A 24,075-nucleotide genomic window follows, 5' to 3' on the forward strand; every position below is an offset into this window, starting at 1 on the left:
CAATTGCAATAAGAGTGAAATTGTGTCAAAGTAGCACAGTGATGTTATTTAAACCTAGCAGCGAATTTAGGGAATGCATCTAATCGCAAGTGAACGTCATGTTTTTGAATCCACTGTATGTGTTTACATTCTGTTAACGTTCACAAAGTATTCTGGCACTGCGACCTGCATGCCTGTCTACTCTGCTGAAAGTGGTCACAGAAAGGTCGGTATGTTTAGAGCGTAGTTACATAGTTACGGAGCCACTGCACCCGTCGCTCAAGCCCTCTCGCATTGGGTTTTTGTGAAAGCACTTAATATAACTAGTGTATGCTTGCCTTGTTCATGCAACAGTTTGTTTTTTATTATTATTTAAACTCTACCAGGTATACTTCTCCATAGAAAAATCCTAATTTTGTTTTACTGTAACATAGACCTGAATACTTAGGCGGGGGAATATCTGTATTGAAATATACCAGGTCTACAATTTGTTAATTCAGTAAAAAAAAAACAAAAAAAAAAACGGGCACTATGTAGTTTTGTAGGTCAAATTCAGGACCTTAATAGTTTCAATAATAATGAGGTAATAAACATATTTTTTTCCATAACTGAATAAACAAGCTGTTCTCAGAGGAAAATAAGGTCCCCAGACCACTGTTTGAAGTTAGAAAGGTGGCAGGGTCCGCCACATATAAACAAAATGAAATGGTATGAAATTGTGTTGTCCTTATAAGGTCAGTTTGTTTATTCAGTTCATTCAGTTATGAAAGCGAAGACAGTTTGTTTATTTAGTTTGTCTAGGCATAAAGAAAAACTCAATGAAGATCTTTCTCTTCTGATCAAAATGTCTTCCTCAAAACTACATAATGCATCTTTAAAGGGGCTCTGTGGAGCTTCTGTGTTGTGCTGGAAGCCGGTCGTTAGTTTGTATCGCTTCCCTCAAAGAGAAATCCATAATCCTGCAGCATTAAACAACTTCAACAAACAGTCCACAGATGGTAGTTGAAGGCAACCGATAGTCACTTTCCAATCTGCTCACATATGATCAATAATAAAGTGATTAATACACGTAAATTGCTACAGATTGTTATATAAAGCCCCTTTGATACAAATAATAGTTTAGACCTCAATGTTACAGAGGTTTTCTAGTTAAGAGTGGCTTTGTGAGACAGGTTGCTCTTGACATGCACTGACTTGTGTAACAGATGTGTAGTGGTTGTGTTGCCTTACTGACCTCTGCAGCAGCAGCATTGTTATGCCACATCAGAAAACATTAACAGCGACTTAAAGTGCAGTTTGCATCATCCACCGACACTTTTTAGCTTCTTTTTTCGTTTAGTGTTACAAAACGTGGCCCAGATTTTATGATATATATAAGCAAAAGGTGGAGATGAACATATCCGGGTTTATGTCATGATCCTTCACCCCGCCCCCCTGGCTGCTGTTACTATTCTCTGCTGGGATTCCCTACACTGTGACGAGGTGATCTACAGCCCGTGCTCTTAAGATTAATTATTATGAGTCTATTTTTAACCAGACATGCGAGACTATCAACTCATTTCACACCCGGTGTTTAAATTAAACCGCAATAGGGGGGGGAATGAACTTCTGTCGCAGGAATTATGTTATGAAACTCAGCATCCTTGGGTTTCACAACAGGGCGGAAAGCCACCCTTTCATCCAATCGGAAGGCACGCTGCCGCGTCACGTGGTCTTTATTTATGTAATGTAATGGTGTTACACAGTAACCCAGCTTTGTGACTGAGAGGAGACGTCGTTACGGGGGTCACAGACGGACACGGACCGCTTTAAACGCATCGTATTAATGTGTGAATATTCTGCGGGGGGTTCGCGTTGCGGTTCGTGGCGTGCGGAGCGGCGGGGCGAGCGTCGCGTTGAAGTGGAAGCTGAGTTTTTCTTCATTCAGCCAGAAGGGAAGACGTAATGTGTCCCAAACCAAAGACTAAGTTAGGGCTTAAAATTGATAATGTCAGCGTGTACAGTTTATACAAAATGGTCGTCTGTGAGCAGAGCGCTTGAGTGCTAAATTGTTAGCAGGCGTTTAGCTAAACAGGACCGGGTCGGGTTCGAGTAGCTGTGATATAGAGGGGGAGGAGGAGGGTGGGGGGTACTGTATGGCTAGCTGTCAGTGTGTTATTTAAATGGTCCATGCAGTACTATTACACAGAAGAGCTACTCCGTAAAAAAACAGTTCTCCTCATTGCTCTGGTGACATAACTCATCCACCATGGACCTGCTGGAGTGTCCGCTCTGTCTCTTCCTGATGTGCGAGCCGGTGACCATGTCGTGCGGCCACACGTTCTGCCGGAGGTGCGTGGGGAGCTACCTCCCGTCCAAGTGCCCGTCGTGCCGCGAGAGGTTAAAACAAAGGGAGGTGAAGTGCATGAAGAACAACGTCCTGCTCATCAGCGTCGTGGAGAAGTGCTGCCCGGACGAGGCGAAGATGAAGTGCCATATACTGGAGAAGCTCAAGGCCGAGGAGTTCACGGAAGCTTTACGCATCGCCAACGAGGGGCTAGACTTAGGTAAGGGGCTCACCACCACCACCCCCACCATCGCTGCACACACAGACACAGAAGTTTGGTTGCCCTGTGCTTGTATGATAAGAAAACAGTTACTTAAGATCACACTTTGGTAAGGAGACAGTTTGGAGTCACACTTGTTCGTTTTTACGCACTGCCTGCAGTTTTTGGCAGGTGCCCAGTAGTGGTGCATCCTATCCTGCTCTCCAGGACACAGTCTGAAGGTGCATGGCAGTACAGGAGGAGTGATGGCGGAAGGGAGAGGGGGATTTGGGGTCTTAAGCACACACCATAGCAAACATGACATCCACGTTCTGAGGCGGTTCATGACCTGAATGTATAACGGGGTCAGTAAACAGTCTCCAGATGCTCCTTCGTCCAGCCTGTTTGGCGAGTGTCTTGTTGTCCTGTGTGTGCATATTGATCATTTTAGGAAAAACAGCTCAAACACTCCAACATTTGTTATGCAATAGAAAAAGTTCATCTGCTTTAACAAAATTCCCCTCCGTCTATGTCATGAACACACAGTTTACAAAGCAGTAGCACCAGCTATAACAGCTGTCGTTTGGAAAAGAAAATGGCACAGGATGAGGCCATTTCTGTTTTCGCAGAAAGCTTTCTGTGTATTCCTGCTGTCTAATCATGGATGGGAAGGCAGGGGATAGTTAAGAGGATGTGGTGTAATATTTTCACAGCTTATGCCTTCGGTTCCTAGAAAACACCTTTGCAATCAGATCCACCATCTTATCGGTACAGCTCCTGATCCTCTGCACTTGCCTGTGTGTGCAGTTGACCTTATTTTCTGCGTTCAGCAGCAGCAGCGAGGAAGTAAAAGGGACAACTTGTGCCCTAGATGAGTTGATATGATCAGTAGGCGTCCGATGGTTCGTAGGAGTATTTGTGCTGAAGTGAATCAGCATGATGTTGAATTACCTACATGTTTGCCATCCCTGGCAATCCAATTAAATAATGCCCTCTCCACCCTCCCGGTTCTTGTGTAATGATGACTTGTTGGGATTTGTGTTCGTCAGGTTTCTTTGGTCTTTGGAGATTTGTGGTTGTGTCTTGGCAGCTTTTGTTCTTGTTATTACGTAATGTTGTCAATGTCCAGCACACCGTCTGTAATCAAGGCCTTTACAGTAGAGCTGCAATGATTAATCAATTAGTCAACATAAAGAAAAAGGTTTGCAAACTTTTGATAATCGATTAATCGTTTTGAGTCATTATCAAGAAAAAAACCACATTGCTTCTTAAATGTGAGGGTTTTTATTATTAATGATCATAAATGAAGAGTCTTTGGGTTTTGGACTGTTGGATAGACAAAAGATGCAATTTTAGGACGTTACTTTGGACTCTGGAAAATTACGATGAGCATTTTTCACATTTTATTTACATTTCATAGACTAAATGATTAATTGTGAAAAATAATCTGCAGATAAATTGATAATAAAACAAATCGGAAGCATCAATGAACATGACTGGAGCAACAGCTCTAGGTAATACAGTCTCTATGAGCCTTGGTTCACCAGTGGTGAAGCATGGTGTGGATTGAGGTATTTCTTTGTCTTGACACATCATCGGTCTGCAACATTAAGAGAGAGCGTAGTTTGGACATGGTTTTTGAAGAATCTTGGTTATTTTCTCCACCAAGGAGGTTAGGTTTACCGTGTCTCGTTCTTGGTTGGTTTGTCGGCAGGATTACACAAAAACTACTGAACAGATTTCCATGAAACTTGGGTGGAGGATTGGTCTCAGCCCAGAAGAGACCCCATAACTTTTGGTGTGAATCCAAATGAAGGGACGGATCCCGGAATTTTTCCTCACTTTCTTTAATCTTGCGAGATACAGCGTTATTTTTGTTTTTTGCATTTCCATTCATTTCTTAAGTAATGCATGGATCTTGATGACAAAAATTCAAGTTAATTTAGGTGGCTGGTATCTATGTGTGAGTACAATTTGATGTGTATCCAAATCAAAATCTGTATGTATCAGAATCAAATATGCTTAATTTGATATTGGATTAGGCTTGATTGAATTGGAGGGGACTGCTGAGTATATGTATGTGTAAAAAAAAAACCCTCCTCTTTTTCTTTTTTCTTACTCTCTCTTCTGTTTTTTGTTTTTGTTTTCCGTCCACAGTCCCAGAAGATCTGAGTTTGAAGATGTACAGAGCTGAAGCTAACTGGGGAATGATGCATTTCTCTGACGCTCTGACAGACCTTGACTACCTCTGCTGCCTTCGTCCAAACTGGACTGAGGTGAGAGACGTGTGTGGTGTTGATAGTGTTGGCAAAACACATCATGTCATGCTTTTACTGTGTCTTTTTCTGCACAGCATGAACAAATCTGTTGTAGTCATCCGTCAACAATACCAAATTTAGAGCTCCCATTGTACTTCAGTTCTCCTTTGTACAAGATTCAACCTAACATGCACTCTGGTTGGTTTTGTAACATGCATGCAGTGGCACATACGTAACCACAAAGAGAAGGTGCTGTTTTTTTTATTTATTTATCTTTTTATATTTTACCAGCGCTGACCTCCTCTGTCTCTGCTCTATTGATGTTATGTCATTCATAAAGTTATGCAAACAGCCACTTATGTCACAATGTCATTTAACCATTTTGTGCCAGTGGGTGGCAGCAGAAATCCTCCAGGTATACAATCATTTATATTGTTCCATTGTATTTTTAGAGATGTGTTATATCACTTAGACAATTGTTATATCACACACACAATGCCACTATTGCAGCGATTCGCTGCCAGCAATTCATGTAGCAAATGACAGTCAGTGCAAAATTAGGAAAGAAGTGTTACTACAAGACAATTCAGATAAACTTATTGATGACACTGAGTAGATTTATATTCTCTGCAGTGAGACGCTGCAGCCTTGTCTTTCACTCCCACAGGCAGTGATGTGCTGACTCCTCTGCTCTTTTGCAGGGCTTCTTTCGTAAAGGGAATGTACTGCTGGAAATGGGTCAGCAGACAGAAGCCCTCATCCAGTTCCACCGTTGCCTAAATCTACAAGCTGACTTTGTTCCTGCAAAGACCCAGATCAAGAAGGTTTGCTTATCTTATTGACTGAGATTCAGAGGATAATTTCATGAAAAGCTACACAGATTGGAATTTGAAGATGTATTATGTAATATAAAAAACAGCTTTGTAGAAAATGATTCGATTGCATTTGTTAGCTTGCATAAAGGATGATTGTGTGATGACGCCATCTGAACAGTATCATAATTGTGTGATATTTCATTATTGGTCACAGTAAGAGTTCGTGTGGGGTTTTGGCTCTTTGAGGATAAATTCCTTGCCCCTTTAAAAGTAAATCAAACAATGCAGTATCCTCACTTTTAAACTTTGTTTACAAAACTTATCCAAAGTTTACAGCCATATTTAACTTCATCTTTTCCATTTCCGTAGCAGCTTTTTATCACTAATTTCGTGAGATTTCAGTTCACAGCACCGGTGAGAACAAACACATTTAACTTAAGACCTTCATGAGACTCATTTATATCATACCTTGCATTCAAATGGCAGATCCTGGAGGCAGAGGGCGTGGCTGTGCCGGAGGATGTGTCCTGCATCTTGCAAGTGGTGTCCGAGTACCTGAAAGAGCCCTGCCCCATTACCAGCCTCAGTGGCTCCCAGGGGCCAACTCACACTGAGGGCCTCAAACATCCACATGGGGGGGAGAAAGAGGGGAAAGGGAGGAGAGAGGCACACCAGGTAAGAAAGTTTACTGTTCTTATTTGTTCTTTAATGTTCGTTGAATGTAAATCCTGACGGGTGAAGCTGTCTTTAGGGCTCCAAGGTGAAGCACGACCTGGGCACTGAGTGCTGCCTCAGCCTCTGCCAAGCTGTTTCCTTCCTTCCTGCTGCTGAGGAGGATGAGGAGATGATGATGAGGAAGGATGATGGGCATGGCAGAGGTATGCACATCTTCAACCTCCTCATCATGAATCATATTTGTCACTAAAAACAGCTTTACCATGACACCCACCAGATGGTTTTGAAATTGCATAATAATCGCAACTTCTTCGTCTTCAGCTTAAAGGTGACTGTGTTTGTCTCCTTTCTCAGGTGAAAATAGTCACTGCAGAGAGAAGACTCTAGGTGTTCTCACTGTCTCAGACTTTGAGTGCCCTCTCTGCATTAGGTCAGTGTGCCAGAGTACTTGCTCTAATCAATAATGCATTGCTACTTGTACCATGTCTGCTGCAGAGTCGTATAACAGGCTGTTTCTATTCTCGCTCTCCTCTCCGTCTCTGGTTAATGTTTAGCACACATAAAGCCCATACACAAACACTCACCAGACACACAGCAAATAGCATGGATATCCTCCCTCAGCTAGGTGGGTTTAAATAAAGCTAATGCCTTTTTCTCTGTCCTTCGAAGGTTGTTTTTTGAGCCAGTCACTACCCCCTGTGGTCATACCTTCTGTAAAAACTGCATAGAGAGGAGTCTGGACCACAACCTTCGCTGTCCACTCTGCAAGCAGCCACTACAAGAGGTAACCACCTACAGACACTGTCATACAGCTATTTTAGACCTAATGGAAAAAAGGTGCTAGATCCTGTTTTTAGCACAAAAAAGTCTCCACTTAAAAAGCTGCCAAATTTTCTTTGTAATTACACCACATTTAGCTCAGGCAGCTTGAGGCCCAATGCTCCTCTGCTTTAGCTTTGTAACATTAGGACTTCATCACATTTATCATCATTATACTAAAAATGATAAAAAGTCCTCGAACAAAATCCTCAATTTGAATAAATTGAGTCATTGGATAAAACTGAGCACTGAGCTTCCAGCAGGTACATAAAATGTTTTTTTTTTGTGTCTTTATTACAATGTAAGTAATTTACTATAGTAGCATTAGAGCTGAAATAGCTTTTTTTTGTTATTTTGGTTTGTCTATTTGAACGCAATCTAGATTGTTGCTAGACCTCCTCATTAAAGGTGCATTTTGTAAGATCTGGAATGAACTCTTCCTATCAACAGAGTGTGAAGGAGTGCCAATGTATTGTATTGCAGATATCTCCACTGCTAAGCAGCCAGGGACAGGGCCGTTCTTTTGTAATAAGTCCCCCGGCCTGAGGGGCAATAGTGAGTCACTGTAGCCCCTCTAGCCTCTCAGGCTGTCCCTTCTTGTAATAATACCTCCTGGCCTGAGGGCGATAGTGAGTCACTGTAGCCTCTAGTGTGCAGCGGGAGAATATGAAGGAGTCGAGCCGGCTGGAGGGAACTACCACAGAGAAGTTAACGGTCTCACTTATTTATTCAGTAAACACAAAGATGCAAAAGCTCCAGAAAAACGCCTTTTATCATCCTCTGAAACAACAGCTTGTGCAAAGTGACCACGTCCGCGGGAGAGAAAAGAGGCGATGTAAAAAGAAGCTAAACAAGAGTTCATTTTGCAGAGGCTTTTCAAACACCTTTTAAAGTAGAGCATGATTTTGAAAAGTGATGATTGTTGAGTCTTATTCCCAGGTCCTCAAATAGGCTACCGTCACTTTGGGTTGATGGCTCGCTCCGAGCCAGCATTGGTATTTGACAACCTGGGAATGAAACTCAGTAATCAACTATCTTTCTACCTTTAACACAGGTGCATACCTCCCTTTGTGTGTGGCAAGCTGAAGGGCAAACAGGTTGTTTTTTTTAATGTAGTAAAAATGTTTTTGATGTTTAAAAGGCTAAACAGCATTAAATATGGATTGAAGCAGAATATTTAGTTAGATAAACACATGATGTTATTTTTTGGAAGTAATTACATCTGTGTTTTTTCAATTAATGTGAACCTTTTCAACTTTACAATGGTAAACTGGGATTTTGGAAATGTTTGGAACACAGAAGCCCATTAGCTACAGTAAGACAACAGCTATTGTTAGCGTTCAACCACTTCCCAGCAAACATTAACAACACTGTTTTATAGCAGTACACAATGCGATGGAAAAAGCATAAATTAATTCTGAAATATAAACGTACATCTTGGACAAATTCTTTTTATCAAGGAATTAAAACACACAGGATGCAGTCAAGCTTGCAACGTAACATTACCTGTTAAACTGTCTCTTCAGCTGACTTAAAAATGTCCTGGTGAAGTCAGTAACTTTAACATTAAGTGACATTATGGTCACCGTAACACATATTGTTGTGTAATGTTCATACAGATTACATCCAACACAGGAGCGCGTTTCAAGCACTGTAACAGTGAGTGCTTTGTGTGGCATGAAGAGACTGGCAAGACGAACCTGCTTCATTACACAACTTTACGTAACGTTGCAAGCTTGATTACATCCAGTACATTTTACTCAGAGGCTTAGATAAACATGTCCAAGTTATGTGTTGAAGAAATAATTTACGCCTTTCGTCTCTTATCGTGTAACAGTGATTGAATGCTCACGTTGAAATACAATGAACTGTTTTAGTGTAACATAAAGTAATGGTGTGGTGGATAACTGCTTCTAAGAATCAGAATGTTTTTATTCTAACTGACTGTTTTAAATTTTCCCTTCCCAGTACTTTAAAAACAGGAAGTACAACCCCACAGTTCTGCTTCAGGACATTATGACCCGACTTTTTCCATCACAGTTGGCTGAGAGGAAGCAGGTCCATGAGGCCGAGATGGCTGAGCTGTCCAAGTATGCACCTAATTCACACAATCTACACTTGTGATTCAGTGTGTCAGCATCGCACCTTATTCTCACAATTCTCCATCTTTTTTTTTCTTCTTTTAATCTTTTTCTCCTTTTCTCCTTGTTTTGTCTTCTCCTCTGTCTCTTCTCTTGTAGTCTTACTAAGGACATCCCTATTTTCGTTTGCACGGTGGCGTACCCTGGAGTGCCCTGCCCTCTGCACATATTCGAGCCTCGATATCGGCTAATGATGCGTCGCTGCATGGAAACAGGCACCAAGAAGTTTGGCATGTGCAGCTATGAGCATGGGAAGGGGTAAGCAATTGACATTCTTCTGTCATTTATCCAAAGCAAGTTTATTTGAAATTAGCATACTGCTGTGCTTAGTTAAGTGGTACAAAAATATAGCCAAGTGAGGTTCAGGCCTTTTACACAGGTGTTTACAGTTATTTTGACCAGACTGCCTGGGAATAGAGAGACTATGTTTGACATTTCTCTCACTGTGAAGCTCACAGCAGGCTCAGTGGAGCCTGATGGGTTCGCTGGTGATGCAGCACAAGCAGGCAGCACAGTGGGCAAAGTTTAGAACGGTCATGTGTGACCCTGAGTGGGTGGGAAATAGCAGCATGTTCACAAATCTGGTGCGAGATCTGCTGTGCATTTTCATCCCCCACCAGATTTGTGTTCTTTGTCCCACTGAATGTTGTCATAGTATTTAATTCCCCTCCATCATTAATGATGTATATCCAGTTATCCAAAATAATATTAAAATAAGCAAATTATGTTAATGTTTTTGCAAGTTCATACATCTTCTGTCTAAAGACTGCTTTATTTAGAAAAATGCAGCCGATCCCCCTTTAACTTTCCAAAATAAACTGATCAGAGTTGTCTGAGGTCTCAGTCCATGAGAGCACATAGTGTGGAACCAGTTCATGGAGCTGGCTCCTGTGACACAGTTAAAACTCTGCCTTGTTCACACAACTTGTAAATGGTATAGCCCCTTATGACTTATTATTAGCTTCATCCTGAAGGTCAGAGAGGCTCACAGGCACAACATCAGGTCCATTGTAGCAAATCGAATTCTGGTAAGAATGAGTAGTCAGATACTCCAGTGCCCAGGATTGGAATAATGTTCCTAAGAGCATTAATCATGATACAAACCCAGCCATGTTTAGGGCAAAACTGAAACACAGGCTTGTAGATAATGTACCCTTGTAAGTGTGTAGGCAGAGTTTTATGTAGCTCATTTAATGGACCATATTTTTGTATAATTTGAAGTGTGTACTTCAGCCTGTTGTCAGAACAATGCCTGCTGATGTCCAATGTGAAGTGTGCTTTAATGTACTGCTAATGCTAATGCACATGTGCATGTGCACCTCTCCACGGCATTCCAGCTACAACAAGGAGCACAATGGAAATCAGGCCTGAAGTCCTCTGACTTTCCGGTGTTCCTGTTCCTTATGCTCTTTTAATTGCGAATGTACATCAGTGTAGCAGCCATGTAATTGTCATATTAATATACTAACCTGAAAGTGAAAACAGACAACCCTTTAACGTTTCCCTGTGGTATTACTGTTGGCGCCACTGTCGCAGAGACAGCGTTAGCTACATGGCTACCACTAGCAGCCTGGCTACTGTCCAAAGTAGCCTGTCCAAAAAACAACTGTAAGAATCCTAATTTAGGACCGTAACCTTAACCGGGTTGCATTCATAAGTAGGCCGGTTTTGTTACTTGTGATCTAGTGGAAGGAAAGCTGGTTTTTGAACCATTTTGAGACCTGCTGGTAAGAGGAAACACATATCAACATGGGAACAGACTTTGACAGGACACCGGTGCTCTCCATCGATTAAATGCCCGTCCATTCACTCTTGTTTTACCTCGGTTTTCATCTCCCCCTTCACTTTCTTTGCCTCCTCCATCAGCGGGGTTCAGGGTTCATTTTCTTTTGCAGTGTAGAGTTTCCACAATTGTTCCCGCGTTACCTGGGGATAGCGACCAGGGAAAACAATGCCTCTTCCTGTTTTGGTTACACAATGGCAGACATGCTTCATGTTACCTTTGTTTTTCCAGCAAAACTCAAGCCCAGTGGCAGCCTGAATAGCATACTGAAAGCGAGGTTTATAGTGAACAATGTCACAAAAATTGCATTAAGTGATAAATTAAGTTGTGTTAATTTAAGTCCCTCATGGTTTTGCCTCATGTCCCTTAGGTTTGCAGACTATGGCTGCATGTTGGAAATCCTCACTCTGGAGCTGCTGCCTGATGGGCGGTCCTATGTGGACACAGTGGGTGGCAGCAGATTCAGGGTGCTGAAGAGAGGTCAGAGAGATGGATACCACACCGCTGACATTGAGTACCTGGAGGACCTCAAGGTCAGGGTCACAGAAATCACAAACTATAGATACACACTGAAAATAGTACAACAACTTGATCAGTGGACCTCCTCATTCTCTTCCTCTCATGACATTTTGCTTGTCTTCTTCTCTCATTCCCAGGTTGATGGTACTGAGCTGGAGCTTTTGCAGCATCTCCATGACAGCGTGTACCAGCAGGCTCAGGACTGGTACCAGCGTCTGGGCAGCCGCATTCGCGAGCAGATCAACAGACAGTACGGCACCATGCCAGATAAGGAGGAAAACATTCAGGTTGGGGTCTCGGCAGAGATGTTTTCTAGTTCTTACACTTCATAACAACACATTACAGTCCAAGACAGTAACGATTTAAGTTGTCCACTTCTTCCTACAAATCATGTATGCTAAACATTCCTTGCATTCCAACCAAAGCCTACCATTGTTTTTTTACTTTTTAAAAATATATGTTTTATGCATGCACCATTCATCTATCAATATCAGCTTGGAATGAAAATGACCTTGCTGAGATTTCAGACTAGCTTTTGACAAGTAATTATTCACAGTGAAGACAATGTCTGCTTTGTTTTTAAATTCTGTTGTTGTTTTATGCTAATGCAGTGCAGATTTTTCCAATCTAACTAGACTGACAGCTCTATTACTGCACATTGGTAACATTAACAACAATAAAACAGACATTTTATTCACAGGGATAAAGAAAAACATTGCTGAGTTGGAAGGTGTTAAAGACACAATGTTGAAATCCAAATCATTACAGAATGCTTGAAAAATGCAAGCAGTAAATTTTGCCAAGTGAAAACAAGGGTATTTGTTTCTAATCCTTCGTATATGTCCTCTAGGCCTCCTCCAACGGTCCAGCCTGGTGCTGGTGGCTGCTCTCTGTCCTCCAGCTGGACCCCGCCTATCAGACCACTGTCCTGTCCCTGGCCTCACTCAAAGACCGCTTGGGACACCTCCGCCTCGTCCTGGAGTACTTCTCTCAGAGTTAGACCCCATGTCACAGTGGTATTGTGGCCACAATCAGCTCAGAGTCAAATATTGTGAAAGGAGTGAAAATAAAGACTCACACCACAGAGGTCTGGCTCTGGACTGTGAATCACGAAGGGACTGTCTTAAAAGTCACAGCTCAAGGCCAAATCATCCGGTCAACAGCAGAAAGATAGTGATTTTATGACTAAACACAGTGCAGATGTACAGAGTTTTTGCTGTTTGGGTTTTCATTATCGCTCTCGCATCATTTTCTTCCCGGGAATTTCAGAGTAGTTTCTTTGTACTTTCTGCAGCAGCAAGAGCTACAGGGCTGACCAAAGATGCTTCTTATTTAGGTCCATTGAAAGTGGTGAATTTTTATTTGTGGTTAAACTTCTTCTCCTTATAGCATTGCTGAAAATAGACACTAGGTGTCACTGTTTTTCTCCAATTATTAAAAGCATGAAGAACATGCAGCAGCAGCAGCAGCCAAACTAGCACAGTTCACTGTACTTTCATGAGAAGCCTGTTCAAACAGACTGTTTGCATTGACACAGCTACATTTGGAGTTTTCAGGACTATGCACATAAGAGAAAGTTTGTGTGTCACAAGTAATCATTTGGAAATAGCTGAAGGGCACTACTTGCAATGCTTGCATTTCTGTTGCATCTTTTGGCCTTAGCAGCCGTTAACTATGGCTCATTTTATACTATTGAATAATCTAAACAACATCCCTGTTGAGTGTTGCTAATGATTGCAATAATAATTTATAGTGTCACATGGAATGGCAGCAGCTGGAGGATTCTTTTTGTAATGAATGAAAGCTGTCCATGTTTGCTATCAGCTGATAGAAACAAGGTTTTCTGTGAAGTTTTGACAGTGAGGAGACTCTGCCACTGAATGAGAGATGGAAGTGGGCCAGCTTTACATAACACTATGAATCTGTGTGATTATGTACAATCATGGATGCAGCACTGTATGTATGTGTGCCAGCTGTAAATACGGAGTCATTTTCGTCATTAGCTGATTGTTTTGGTGTGGTCATGTCCGCTCCCTCGAGGTGCAGTGAAGCATCAGTCCCAGGCGCCAGTATTTAACATCTCCATAGCAGGGATATGCTGTAAAACAATTAATCTAGGGTCTGACTAGGGCTAAGTCCTCCTGCGGTGCCTCTGTGTAGGCCTTATCACCTACATCTGGCCCCTACATCTGTCTCTACCACTAGTTGTCGGTGCCTTCGAGTGCCTGGGTCAGCCCACCAACAGAAGTCTTAGTCTCTACACTACATAGAGGATGGATTGTGTGTGTTTTGATTTTTATTGATATAGTGCTACATTCCATGGAATGTTAAAACTGCAATGTATAGTTAATTTACTAACGAATACGGGCTCGACTGGGTGAAACAAAAGAGCTTTTTTGTTTTTCTACTTTGATAAATGTGCCATAGATCTTTCTATGTTCTGTGTTTTATGGAAATAGTCACTGTGTTTATGTTTGTTGGCATCGTGGACTCTGAAGTACCCTCACGCCTTTTGTATGACGCATGGTGAACTACCATCCCTTCATGGCCAACATATAACTTTAGTGAGAAGTGGCCTGGCAAACACACTTCTAGATACAGTTTGAACCTGCTAGTGTGATATTGTAGATATAGCTCTTTATATGCACAAAAAAGTCCCGCTAAAGGACAAACCAATGGATGATCTGATGGATACAGGGGCAGCATTGATTACCTGATAAACAGGCACTGAACTCAGACCTGGGAACTAACCCTTTACTTGAGACCTCAGTTAATATTGTGAAGTTTTCTGAGGCCATCTGGGATTGAGTTTGAATGTACCAGTTATCACAGCATGTCTCCAAAGCTATTTCACTAAAAGTGGTCAGTTTCTTGCTACCGGACTCCGATTAAAGCTCACTCATAACAAAAGGGATTGAGATTCTTATGGGACTTTTTAACGACCTGCCTCATAAGCTTTAGTGGAAGACATATAGTCTATGCTCACCGAGGTGGATTTCACTCCCGTCCTACTTCTTGTCAGAGAAGACCTCATGTTTTTGCACAGTTAAATCACTTTTTCAGGTTTTGTTTTCTGATCCTCAGAGATGTTTCTCATTCTTTCTTGAGTCATGGTTATTTCTGTTTTTCACTTTATTACTTAAAGGAGACCTATTATGCCTTTTCAGTTTTTTCCTTTTCTGTAGTTTGTTATATGTTCTTGCGCATGTAAACAATCTCCAAAGTTTAAAAGGTCAAAGTGCGCACCAACAGAAGCTCCTCTCTCCCACACAAAACACTGCTCCTGAAACGCCTCGTCAGTATTGTTTCCTTTTAGTTCTGTGACTTTGTGACATCACGCTACGTCACCATGTCATACATTTGCATAATAAAGGCCTAGTGACTAGTTCTACATGTAAGAATTGATTTAGCATAGCTGCTCTGTTGTTGTTAGCAGCACTGGCTCGGGCATGTGTGAGCTGACCAATCAGAGCAGCCTGGGTATTCAGGAGGCAGGCCTTAAAGAGACAGGAGCTAAAACAGAGGAGGAATACAGAGCTGCAGCACTGGACAGTATGAGGAAACTGATGTGTTTTTTGAGCACTGAAGTATGTAAACTTATTCTACTAGTAAATCAAACTAAAATTATGAACCTGAAAATTAGCATAATATGTCTCCTTTAAAGACGCCGCCTTTCATTGAACATCATGTTGATCAATGCCAATGGTTTCATACTGATTCACTGTATAAAACAGAACTTAGTCTCTGCACCAGTGTGTGATTTGCTTCATGATTAAATGCTAAATATGTTTAAAGAAACAAATGATTGCACTCCCATATTTTAGATCAAACCACAAGCGTATGATCTTTTAACCGGTTCAACTTTGGTACTGCTAATGCATAGTAGCACAGTCATGATTCACCCAATTTAGAGTGCAGCTCTTGCCCCTGCTTAAACCAGCATATGTCCATTAGTTGCATTATAATTGGGCTATTAACACAGTTAAAACAATTAGCACTGAATCCACATCATTTCTAACTCAGAACATGAGCATAATGAATGACCCATCTTTGGCAGTGATCCCCCGTGAGAATGAGTCTTACACTTGTGTACTTGGGAAAGGCTGTGAAAGGCAGCACGGTGGCATGTTCTTGCTATGTGCTGCAGCTTGCAGGAAACGTTGGCTGATGTGGTCTGACGGTCAACGGTCTGTGGGCTGTATGAGCGACACATAGCGTTGTTATTCTTCACACCCTGTGCTCACATACCTCGATACATTTAAAGCGACACTGAAACTTAAGCAATTTCTATCTGACTCATTTGTATTCATTCCTCCGCCTCCAAGCCGAGAGCAGTAAATTATCTTGATCTGATTATTGTTTATTTGCTTGCCCCCTGGATGACTTTTTAAATGTTATTATAAATAAAGCTTCCCAAGGCAAAGTCTGCATTATCTTTATTTAATGCAGCTGGTTCTGTGTCTGAGTGATTTGAATGTTATGCCACCAATTTTTTGGTCATTAAAGTGACATTACAAGCCAAATGGAAGTGACGGGATCTGTTGCAATTCACAGCATGACAGGAATTGGTAGGGAAGAGGGGTTATGAGAGGGAAACGTGCCTCACATACTGATAGCAAGACACTTTGGCATGAAAGCAGTTATAATTACTGGGAGAAGTGTGAAGTGATGCAGCTGCAGCAGAGTGAAAGAAGCCTTGGGTTTGCTCTTGAGGTTCAGAGATTAAAATTAGGAGAGAGACAATGGGGGCTGTAGCCAGGATTTTAGAAATACTGAGAACATTTTAAAGACTTGTGCTTTTCTCCACATTTTCACAGGATCAATAATCGCTTAAGAAATAGTATTAGTGACAGCACACAGATGAAAGTTGAACTCAAATTCCGACGGAAGAAGAAGATAAGTGACAAATATGGCCAATATTGACTTAAATTAACAAACGTATTTAAACTTTATTTATAAACTTTAACTATTTAAATGCTAGATAGATAGATGGTATATATATATATATATATATATATATATATATATATATATATATGTATATGGTCTTGAACACCACCTGGATCAGCTTCCTAAAACTCCAGTCACACCTCAGCTGCTGAGCCTCAGTTTCTCTGTTGTCTTCAAGGGGTGTTAAATCAGTCGACCAGTAGGTGGCGCATTGGCCTTGTACTAAATACACATAGAGCTGTGGGAATCAGGTAATACAACTAATATACAGTTAGAACAACTTTACAACAATAAACTCTGAACTTCCTGTTATCACAATCCCATTACAGTCCAGGCCTTTCTAACAGTTTTATTAAATAAAACATTTAAACAATCTGAATGTATTTAATACATTAAAATGTATTCAGTGAATAACTTTTAAACTCTGATAACCAAAGATGAAGTATGAAGTCTCCAAACCTATGTTTGTTCTTTGAAAATTGTAAAAAAAAAAAAAAAAAAATACAAATAAAAATAAATGAAAAAATCTGCAGATAAAAGTTTTAAAATCATCACATGCAATCTACTCATCCCAGTTTGTGCTGCAACACCATTTTGGAAAGAAAGCCTAACACAGTAATCCTACATTTATGCAGTTTCTCACTCTGCACTTTAGAAATGTATTATGTCCTTCATATACAGTATAGGTTATCATATAATCTAGCCTTATAAATCTTTTTGAAGAGCCTTCAGTTAATACGCTATGGAGAAATGCTTCTCAAGCTTTTTGAATGAATTCGCTGTGTGAGAAAACCAGATCCTCAACAGGATTAGTTTGAGCCCTAAATGAGATCAGTATAAGAACAATTGGTTATTTGGAGGGCATCTGAGGTGGACAAAATAACATGGACACCTTACTATACGTTACATTAGAGAAAACATTTCAAAAGCTATAGCCTTATTTTTTTCTCATCAGAAATTCAACATTAAAAACTTCACTAAGGCTATAGTTGAGACATATACAAATAGTTGGCTTGGAAAAATTATGTGTCTGATGTGTTTTTTCTGCAAAAAAGTATATTAAATCAGCAAACTGGACACAGTAATAACAAAAAAGAGCATTCACAGGTACACTACGCCGCTTTTTCACAGGCCTATAAAGGAACAGATACAGAGCTCTTGATACGTGGAATAGTAGTTTGCTGAAGCTAACATGAGCTTTAGATGTACTTTAAAGCCATTTATCAAGTATTGTCCATCAAAGTAATACATTACATGTGAATTACTCTTGTATACAACACTTAAAAAAATGCATCAACTTAATCTGAGCAGACAAAGTTGTTGATTTATTTGCTTATTAACTTAACATGATAGAAATACTTTAATCAAATGATATACGATATGATATATATGATATGATTACGTAGAACTTATAATAATAATATACCCAAAGTGAAGTCAATATACATAAATATGTACACTGAACCTGACAGCTACATACTCTAAAACCTTTCTTTCAATACAACATACACACAGATCACCACAGTACTCTAATACTGAATCAAGCTGAGGAGTAGGCAGTGTCACCTGGTGGCTTTTAACAGGCACCACAGCTAAGCACCGACCATGCAGCCCTTAATTAGTAACAATTAATCTACTACAGACTGAACATGAGCTGACATGAGCACGACACAATGTGTTTAGCCCCTTTTAAAGGAGGACGATACCATAATTTACATCTAACAACATGCTTTACTCAATCTAATATCAATGCACACAAACAAAGGTAAGGGGGGAACTATACCAGTCAAAGAGCATGATAATTTGCATATCAGCTCGGCATGGGACTGATTACGGCACTTTCCCTGGTAAATAAATAAATAAGAAGGGAAGGGAAGACCTTGATGGCTTTTACATAGAGACCAAAGAACAACAAGAACTGCTTACTGTAGGTCATGAACAGGGTCATAGCCAGGATTTTAGAAATACTGAGGTCCTCTCTCATACCCCCACCCGTACATCCAGAACATTTTGAAGACTATGGCATAAATCTGTGCATTTCTCTGCATTTTGAAAGGACCAATAATCGCTTAGGAAATAATATGAGTGCCGGCACATAGATGAAAGCTGGACTCAAATTCCAACAGAAGATGAAGATAAGCGACAAATATGGCCAATTTTGACTTAAAATTAACAGATGTATTTAAACTTCTTTATATGCTAAAAGGAACTTATTAAAATAGATAGATAGATAACTTTATTAATCCAAAGGGAAATTTCACTGTCGCAGCATCAATTCACATTAAATCACAAAACACACAATATAAAAACAGACACAAGAATGGTATATTACGGAAGCCCTAAAGGGCCATGCATTCATACATTTTATTTCCTCCGTTTTTCCTGTGATAACGAGTTAATTTCATTTGTTTTCTCGAGATCTCGAGTTATTATCTCGAAATAACAACTGCTGTTTTTTCCGAGATAACGGATAATTTTCGCGAGATCTCGAGATAACAAAGCTTTGTTTTCCCGAGATAATGATATAATTAATTTGAGATCTATCATATCACAGTCATAATCTCGAGATCTCGAATTAATTATATCGTTATCTCAGGAAAACAACGTTTCATTATCTCGAGATCTCGCAAAATTATCCGTTATCTCGGGGAAACGGCAGTTGTTATTTCGAGATGATAACTCGAGATAACGAGTTAATTTCATTTGTTTTCTTGAGATCTCGAGTTATTATCTCGAAATAACAACTGCCGTTTTCCCGAGATAACAGATAATTTTAGCGAGATCTAGAGATAACGAAACGTTGTTTTCCTGAGATAACGATATAATTAATTCGAGATCTCAAGATAATGACTGTGATATGATAGGCCTGAGATTATGGAGACGCCTGGGACCTCGTAGCTGGTCAGCTATGTAGTTAACGACGACATCAGGCTCACTTAGGTTGTGCCGCCGATATAGCTGAAGCCTTTTTAGATTATGCACACTAATGTGTATATTATCTGTAATAGCAAGGCATAATGCTATTTCAGCCTGTGTCAGGCCTTGATTGAAAAGATATGTGACGCGGTGATCGATATGCTCCTGCTCCTCTGACATTGCATGATATTTCCTGCAATGATTTAATATACTACACTATGATGTCGTCATTAGCTATATAGCTGACCAGCTACGAGGTCCCGGGCGTCTCCATAATCTCAGGCCTATCATATCACAGTCATTATCTCAAGATCTCGAATTAATTATATCATTATCTCGGGAAAACAAAGTTTCGTTATCTCGAGATCTCGAGAAAATGATCCCTTATCTCGGGAAAATGGCAGTTGTTATTTCGAGATAATAAATCGAGATCTCGAGAAAACAAATGAAATTAACTCGTTATCACGGGAAAACGGAGGAAATAAAATGTATGAATGCATGGCCCTTTGGGGCTTCCGTACTAATCCACACATGACAAATCTTTTTTTTAAAGTCAGCTACAGACAGAGAAGCTGAAGAAAGAGCAGGACACCCACATTTTCTTCAAATGAGTCAACTATATCGACTGCAAACACAAAAACGACGTTTTCAACATGGCGGACACTGACTTCTCGTTGTCAACACTGGAGGAAGACATCAGCAGCTCCAAGAAGGAGAGGAAAGTATCACAGTCATTATCTTGAGATCTCGAATTAATTATATCGTTATCTCGGGGAAAACAAAGTTTCGTTATCTCGAGAAAATGATCCCGTTATCTCGGGAAAACGGCAGTTGTTATTTCGAGATAATAACTCAAGAAAACAAATGAAATTGACTCGTTATCACGGGAAAATGGAGGAAATAAAATGTATGAATGCATGGCCCTTTAGGGCTTCCATAGTGTATATATATATATATATATATATATATATATATATATATATATATATATATACACACACACACACACACACATATATATACACATATATATACACCTATTATGAATATCAAATGCAACTTTCCATAAACAATTTCTAATAAGTTGTTCATAAAGCATTTCATTGCTTGTTAACAGTGAAATAACTCAATTTGCCGTTTCTAATTATATATGTTACGTCCCCTGGGAGGTCTAGGCACTGTGGGGAGTAACGCATTACAAAATAAAACAACTCCCAAATCAAGCTTAAGGTTTTATTACCACAAACAAAGATTTCCTCTACAAATACACAAAGTGATAATGCAAACTGAAAACTAACTTCCCTTTAAAAAAAACTGGGAAGACGGTGGCACTACACGACAGGTTTCTACCAACAGAAAAACACAGAAAACGACCCAGTCTGCTCTCGCTTCAGAAAAACCACACACAGCATGGATGCTGCTGGATGACCCACTGGCACCAGCCACAACGCCGGCCCAACTTAAATCTTTTCCCTGATTAGTAACTGGAGACAGCCAGCAGGTGATTGTGCATGGCTGTCTCCAGTTACCCTGCTCCAGCGGGGGAGGGCAGCACCTGGAGGACACAGAAGAGAGCGACCACACCCACACACACAACCACTGACAATATATAATTATTTCTTTTAATGATAGATATTATAAAGTCTTAACAAATATATATATACACGTATTAAGATATCAAAGACCCAGAAAAAAATACTGAGGACATGACCTCAGTGGCCTCAATGGCAGCTTTGGCCCTGGAGAAAATGGGTATTCCCAGTGAATGTCCAAGTGGATAATATATTTAGATTAGATAAGAGCTTCGACTGTGCAGCCACAGAGAAATGGCCTGGCTAATGATATCAGAGTTACCTTATTTTAAATCATAACATTTGTTATGCTCTGTCATAGGTAACATCTGTGAAATGAATATCACCTTTCTGACGCTGAGTTGTTGAGATTTAAAGGTGCAATGTGTATGAAAGTTGATTGTTGAGTCTCATTCACAGGCCATTGTTCATACATTATGACTTTTATTTAACTTTTACAGTGTCTGACATACATTTACATGTTGCTGTCTGTCTCAGTGGCCGAGAGGTTAGAGCATAGAGCTCACTAACACACACTGGGCTGCAAGAACACCAGTTTGTATCGCGCTGCATTTTCAGCAACACATACATTTTATAGCTTTTATCCCAACTACACAACTGTAAAGTCATGACTGCATCTTGCAGTTGACAAACTCTGTCCACAGACATAATAACACCTTGCAAAATACTCAAAACTGCTTCTGTGGTAGATCCCGCCACAATAGGTGACTCCAGGAGCATGAATGCATGCCATTAGCATGAAATGGGGCGCCCATGGCCCCTGTTAACTTCTACCTTCCTAGTTCTGTTATGCTCAGACTTCACCCATCTTCGCTAACTCCAACTCTCCCTTCGTTTCTGCTGTGCACCTGTTTAGTTTTAATGACTGCATTTTGCACCGTTGTGACATTATCATGCTGACATTTAAACACCTGTCGAAGCACTAAAAAATGCTTCTGTGGTAGTTCCTGCAAAAAAAATGTCTTCCGGGCGATGACATTTTGACATTACTGGCATTGATGTTGTTAAGGCTTTTAAAAATGTGAACAAATGGCCCATGGCCCAGTGTGCCCCCACCTGTTGTCTAAAGCGAGTATATCTTCGGCCTTACCGGAGAAGAATTTTGCTTTTATATATTGTATCACTGGAAATGTTGAAACCCATGGCTCCATTCCTCACACACTGTGTCATTGTGATACTTCTGGATGGCATTATAATGAAAATAAATTACTTCCCTTTCAGTGCTAGGGACCCTCTGGAACCTCCTCAAGGACCCTACTTCAAGACCCACTGCCACAGAGTGTCGAAAACAGGAAGACAACGCATCACAAACACATGTCGTGAACCAACTTTCCACCAGGGGACAGTCTGTAGCTGTGGAAAGATGGCAGAGTGTCGCACAGATGGAATCATACTTTATAAACAAGGAGAAATCTCATAAGAGTGTGGCTTCTCCATCTCATAAAGGCTACAAATGAGCATGTCAGCGTCACAAATGGGGTCAAAAGTGAGACTCCGGGTGGCGGGGTGAACCAATCATCTGAAACAAGCTGGGAGGAAGTAGTCATTTCCCATGCAGCTCAAAAGAACACAAATTAGCAAAAGTAGAAGAGGATGTGTGAGTGTAGGTGTGTGCGTGCCACGAGCCGCACTCCTCTATGCACGAGAAGAAGAAGAAGAAGAAGAAGAAGGAGAAGAAGAAGAAAAAAAGGAGCGTAGCAGAAGTGAGGCACGTTTCCTGCCAGCGTCCTCCTCTGCATAGGAAGCAGGCAGATGAAAAGAGGTTTCACTGGCTTCAGCGGGGTTCTGTAATGCAGCTCAGCGTCTACATCAAAGCCCATTACATTTGAAGAATGCCACAGCTTTTCTGTACTAAATTGATCCATCGGCTTGCGCTGACTCCCTGCTTGTGTATGACTGAGTAAGGATGACAGGCGTTTTGTAGGAGTTATCGCAAAGGGGGAACCGGCTGTGGCTCTGTGTGTGTGTGTGTGTGTGTGTGTTTGTATATGTGTGTGTGTGCTCTTGTATTTCTGCTGTTTAAGAGGACCACGTTTCCTCACAGGGATGGAAAGCTGAAGAAAATCCTCTGCAGAGAGGATATTTCGGCTAGTTTAGAGTTTCAGGTTTGGGATTAAAGTTGGAATTTATGTTCGGTAAGGGTCAAGGTGAAGAGTGCAACGGAGAGAACTGGAATTAAGACGAGCGCTTCAGTCCTGGAAAGCACATTAATACAAATGAGTGTGTGTCTTTAATAATTATCCTTCATAATTATGGCGGGACTCACCGGGGTCTCGACTAAAATAGACTCCCCTTGCTCTCGCTGCGATGTAGAACAGCGAGAGGGCCACGGAGAGCATCGCGGGAATGAATGCGGCTCTGTTGCCGGAGAAACACAAATCCAGCCTGGCAAAGCTCAGTGTCAAGAGCGGGATTATCAATTATGAAATTGAGAAACTTTGTCTTTGAAGTGAAAAGCGTTTTGTTTACCTTACAGCCTGCAAGACAACGCGCAGAGGGCTAATTCCCGCTGATATAAGCGTGGTGAATTGAAGCGAGAGAGGGGAGATAGTGGGAAAGAGCTCAAGTCGCCAAATCTGAGCGTGTGTGTGTGTGTGTTTTCCTTCTTTGGAGGATTGGAGTTTTTCTCAGTGTGTGTGTGTGTGTGTGTGTGTGTCATTATGTGTGCTGTGTTCTCCCGTGGGTTTGAAGCTGATAAACCTTGCTTGTTTCTGTCTTTGTATAATCCCCTCGAGTGTCAACACGATGATAAACCCGTGAGTACGCTCTCGTGTGACAGTGCCTCTGAGAGTCAAGGTAAACATATTGGCCACCTGCCTCTGTTAGCACCGAGGGACACATCATAAATACTCTGATATAAAGAAACAGAGACAAGGAAAAAGAGAGAGAGAAGGAGCATTGTGTCGCAGGATAAGACTACAAAACTCTTTGCTTCCTTCCTCTGGAGAAGACACTTGATGATTCAAGCCTTAAAGCTGCACTATGTAGTTTTAGGGTCGACATTTCAATCAGAAGATTGTTTATGCTCAGTCGAAGTAAATAAACAAACTCTCTTTGTTTTCATGACTGAATAAACTCAATAAACAAGCTGACCTTGAAGGAC

General features: G+C 40.8%; 1 protein-coding gene across 1 annotated transcript; it reads left to right on the forward strand.

The window, feature by feature from the left end:
- Positions 1–1,702: 1,702 nt before the first annotated feature.
- On the forward strand, positions 1,703–15,958 carry lonrf4 (LON peptidase N-terminal domain and ring finger 4). Its single transcript, XM_084353946.1, has 12 exons — positions 1,703–2,525; positions 4,662–4,780; positions 5,464–5,586; positions 6,064–6,252; positions 6,329–6,455; positions 6,607–6,682; positions 6,922–7,036; positions 9,040–9,161; positions 9,312–9,470; positions 11,366–11,528; positions 11,652–11,801; positions 12,365–15,958. The coding sequence occupies exons 1-12, from the start codon at positions 2,228–2,230 to the stop codon at positions 12,512–12,514; spliced, it is 1,791 nt and encodes a 596-aa protein (XP_084210072.1). The 5' UTR covers positions 1,703–2,227; the 3' UTR covers positions 12,515–15,958.
- Positions 15,959–24,075: the final 8,117 nt, after the last annotated feature.

The sequence above is a fragment of the Pagrus pagrus genome (assembly GCF_965226575.1).
Source record: "Pagrus pagrus genome assembly, chromosome: 5".
Classification (NCBI taxonomy): domain Eukaryota; kingdom Metazoa; phylum Chordata; class Actinopteri; order Spariformes; family Sparidae; genus Pagrus; species Pagrus pagrus.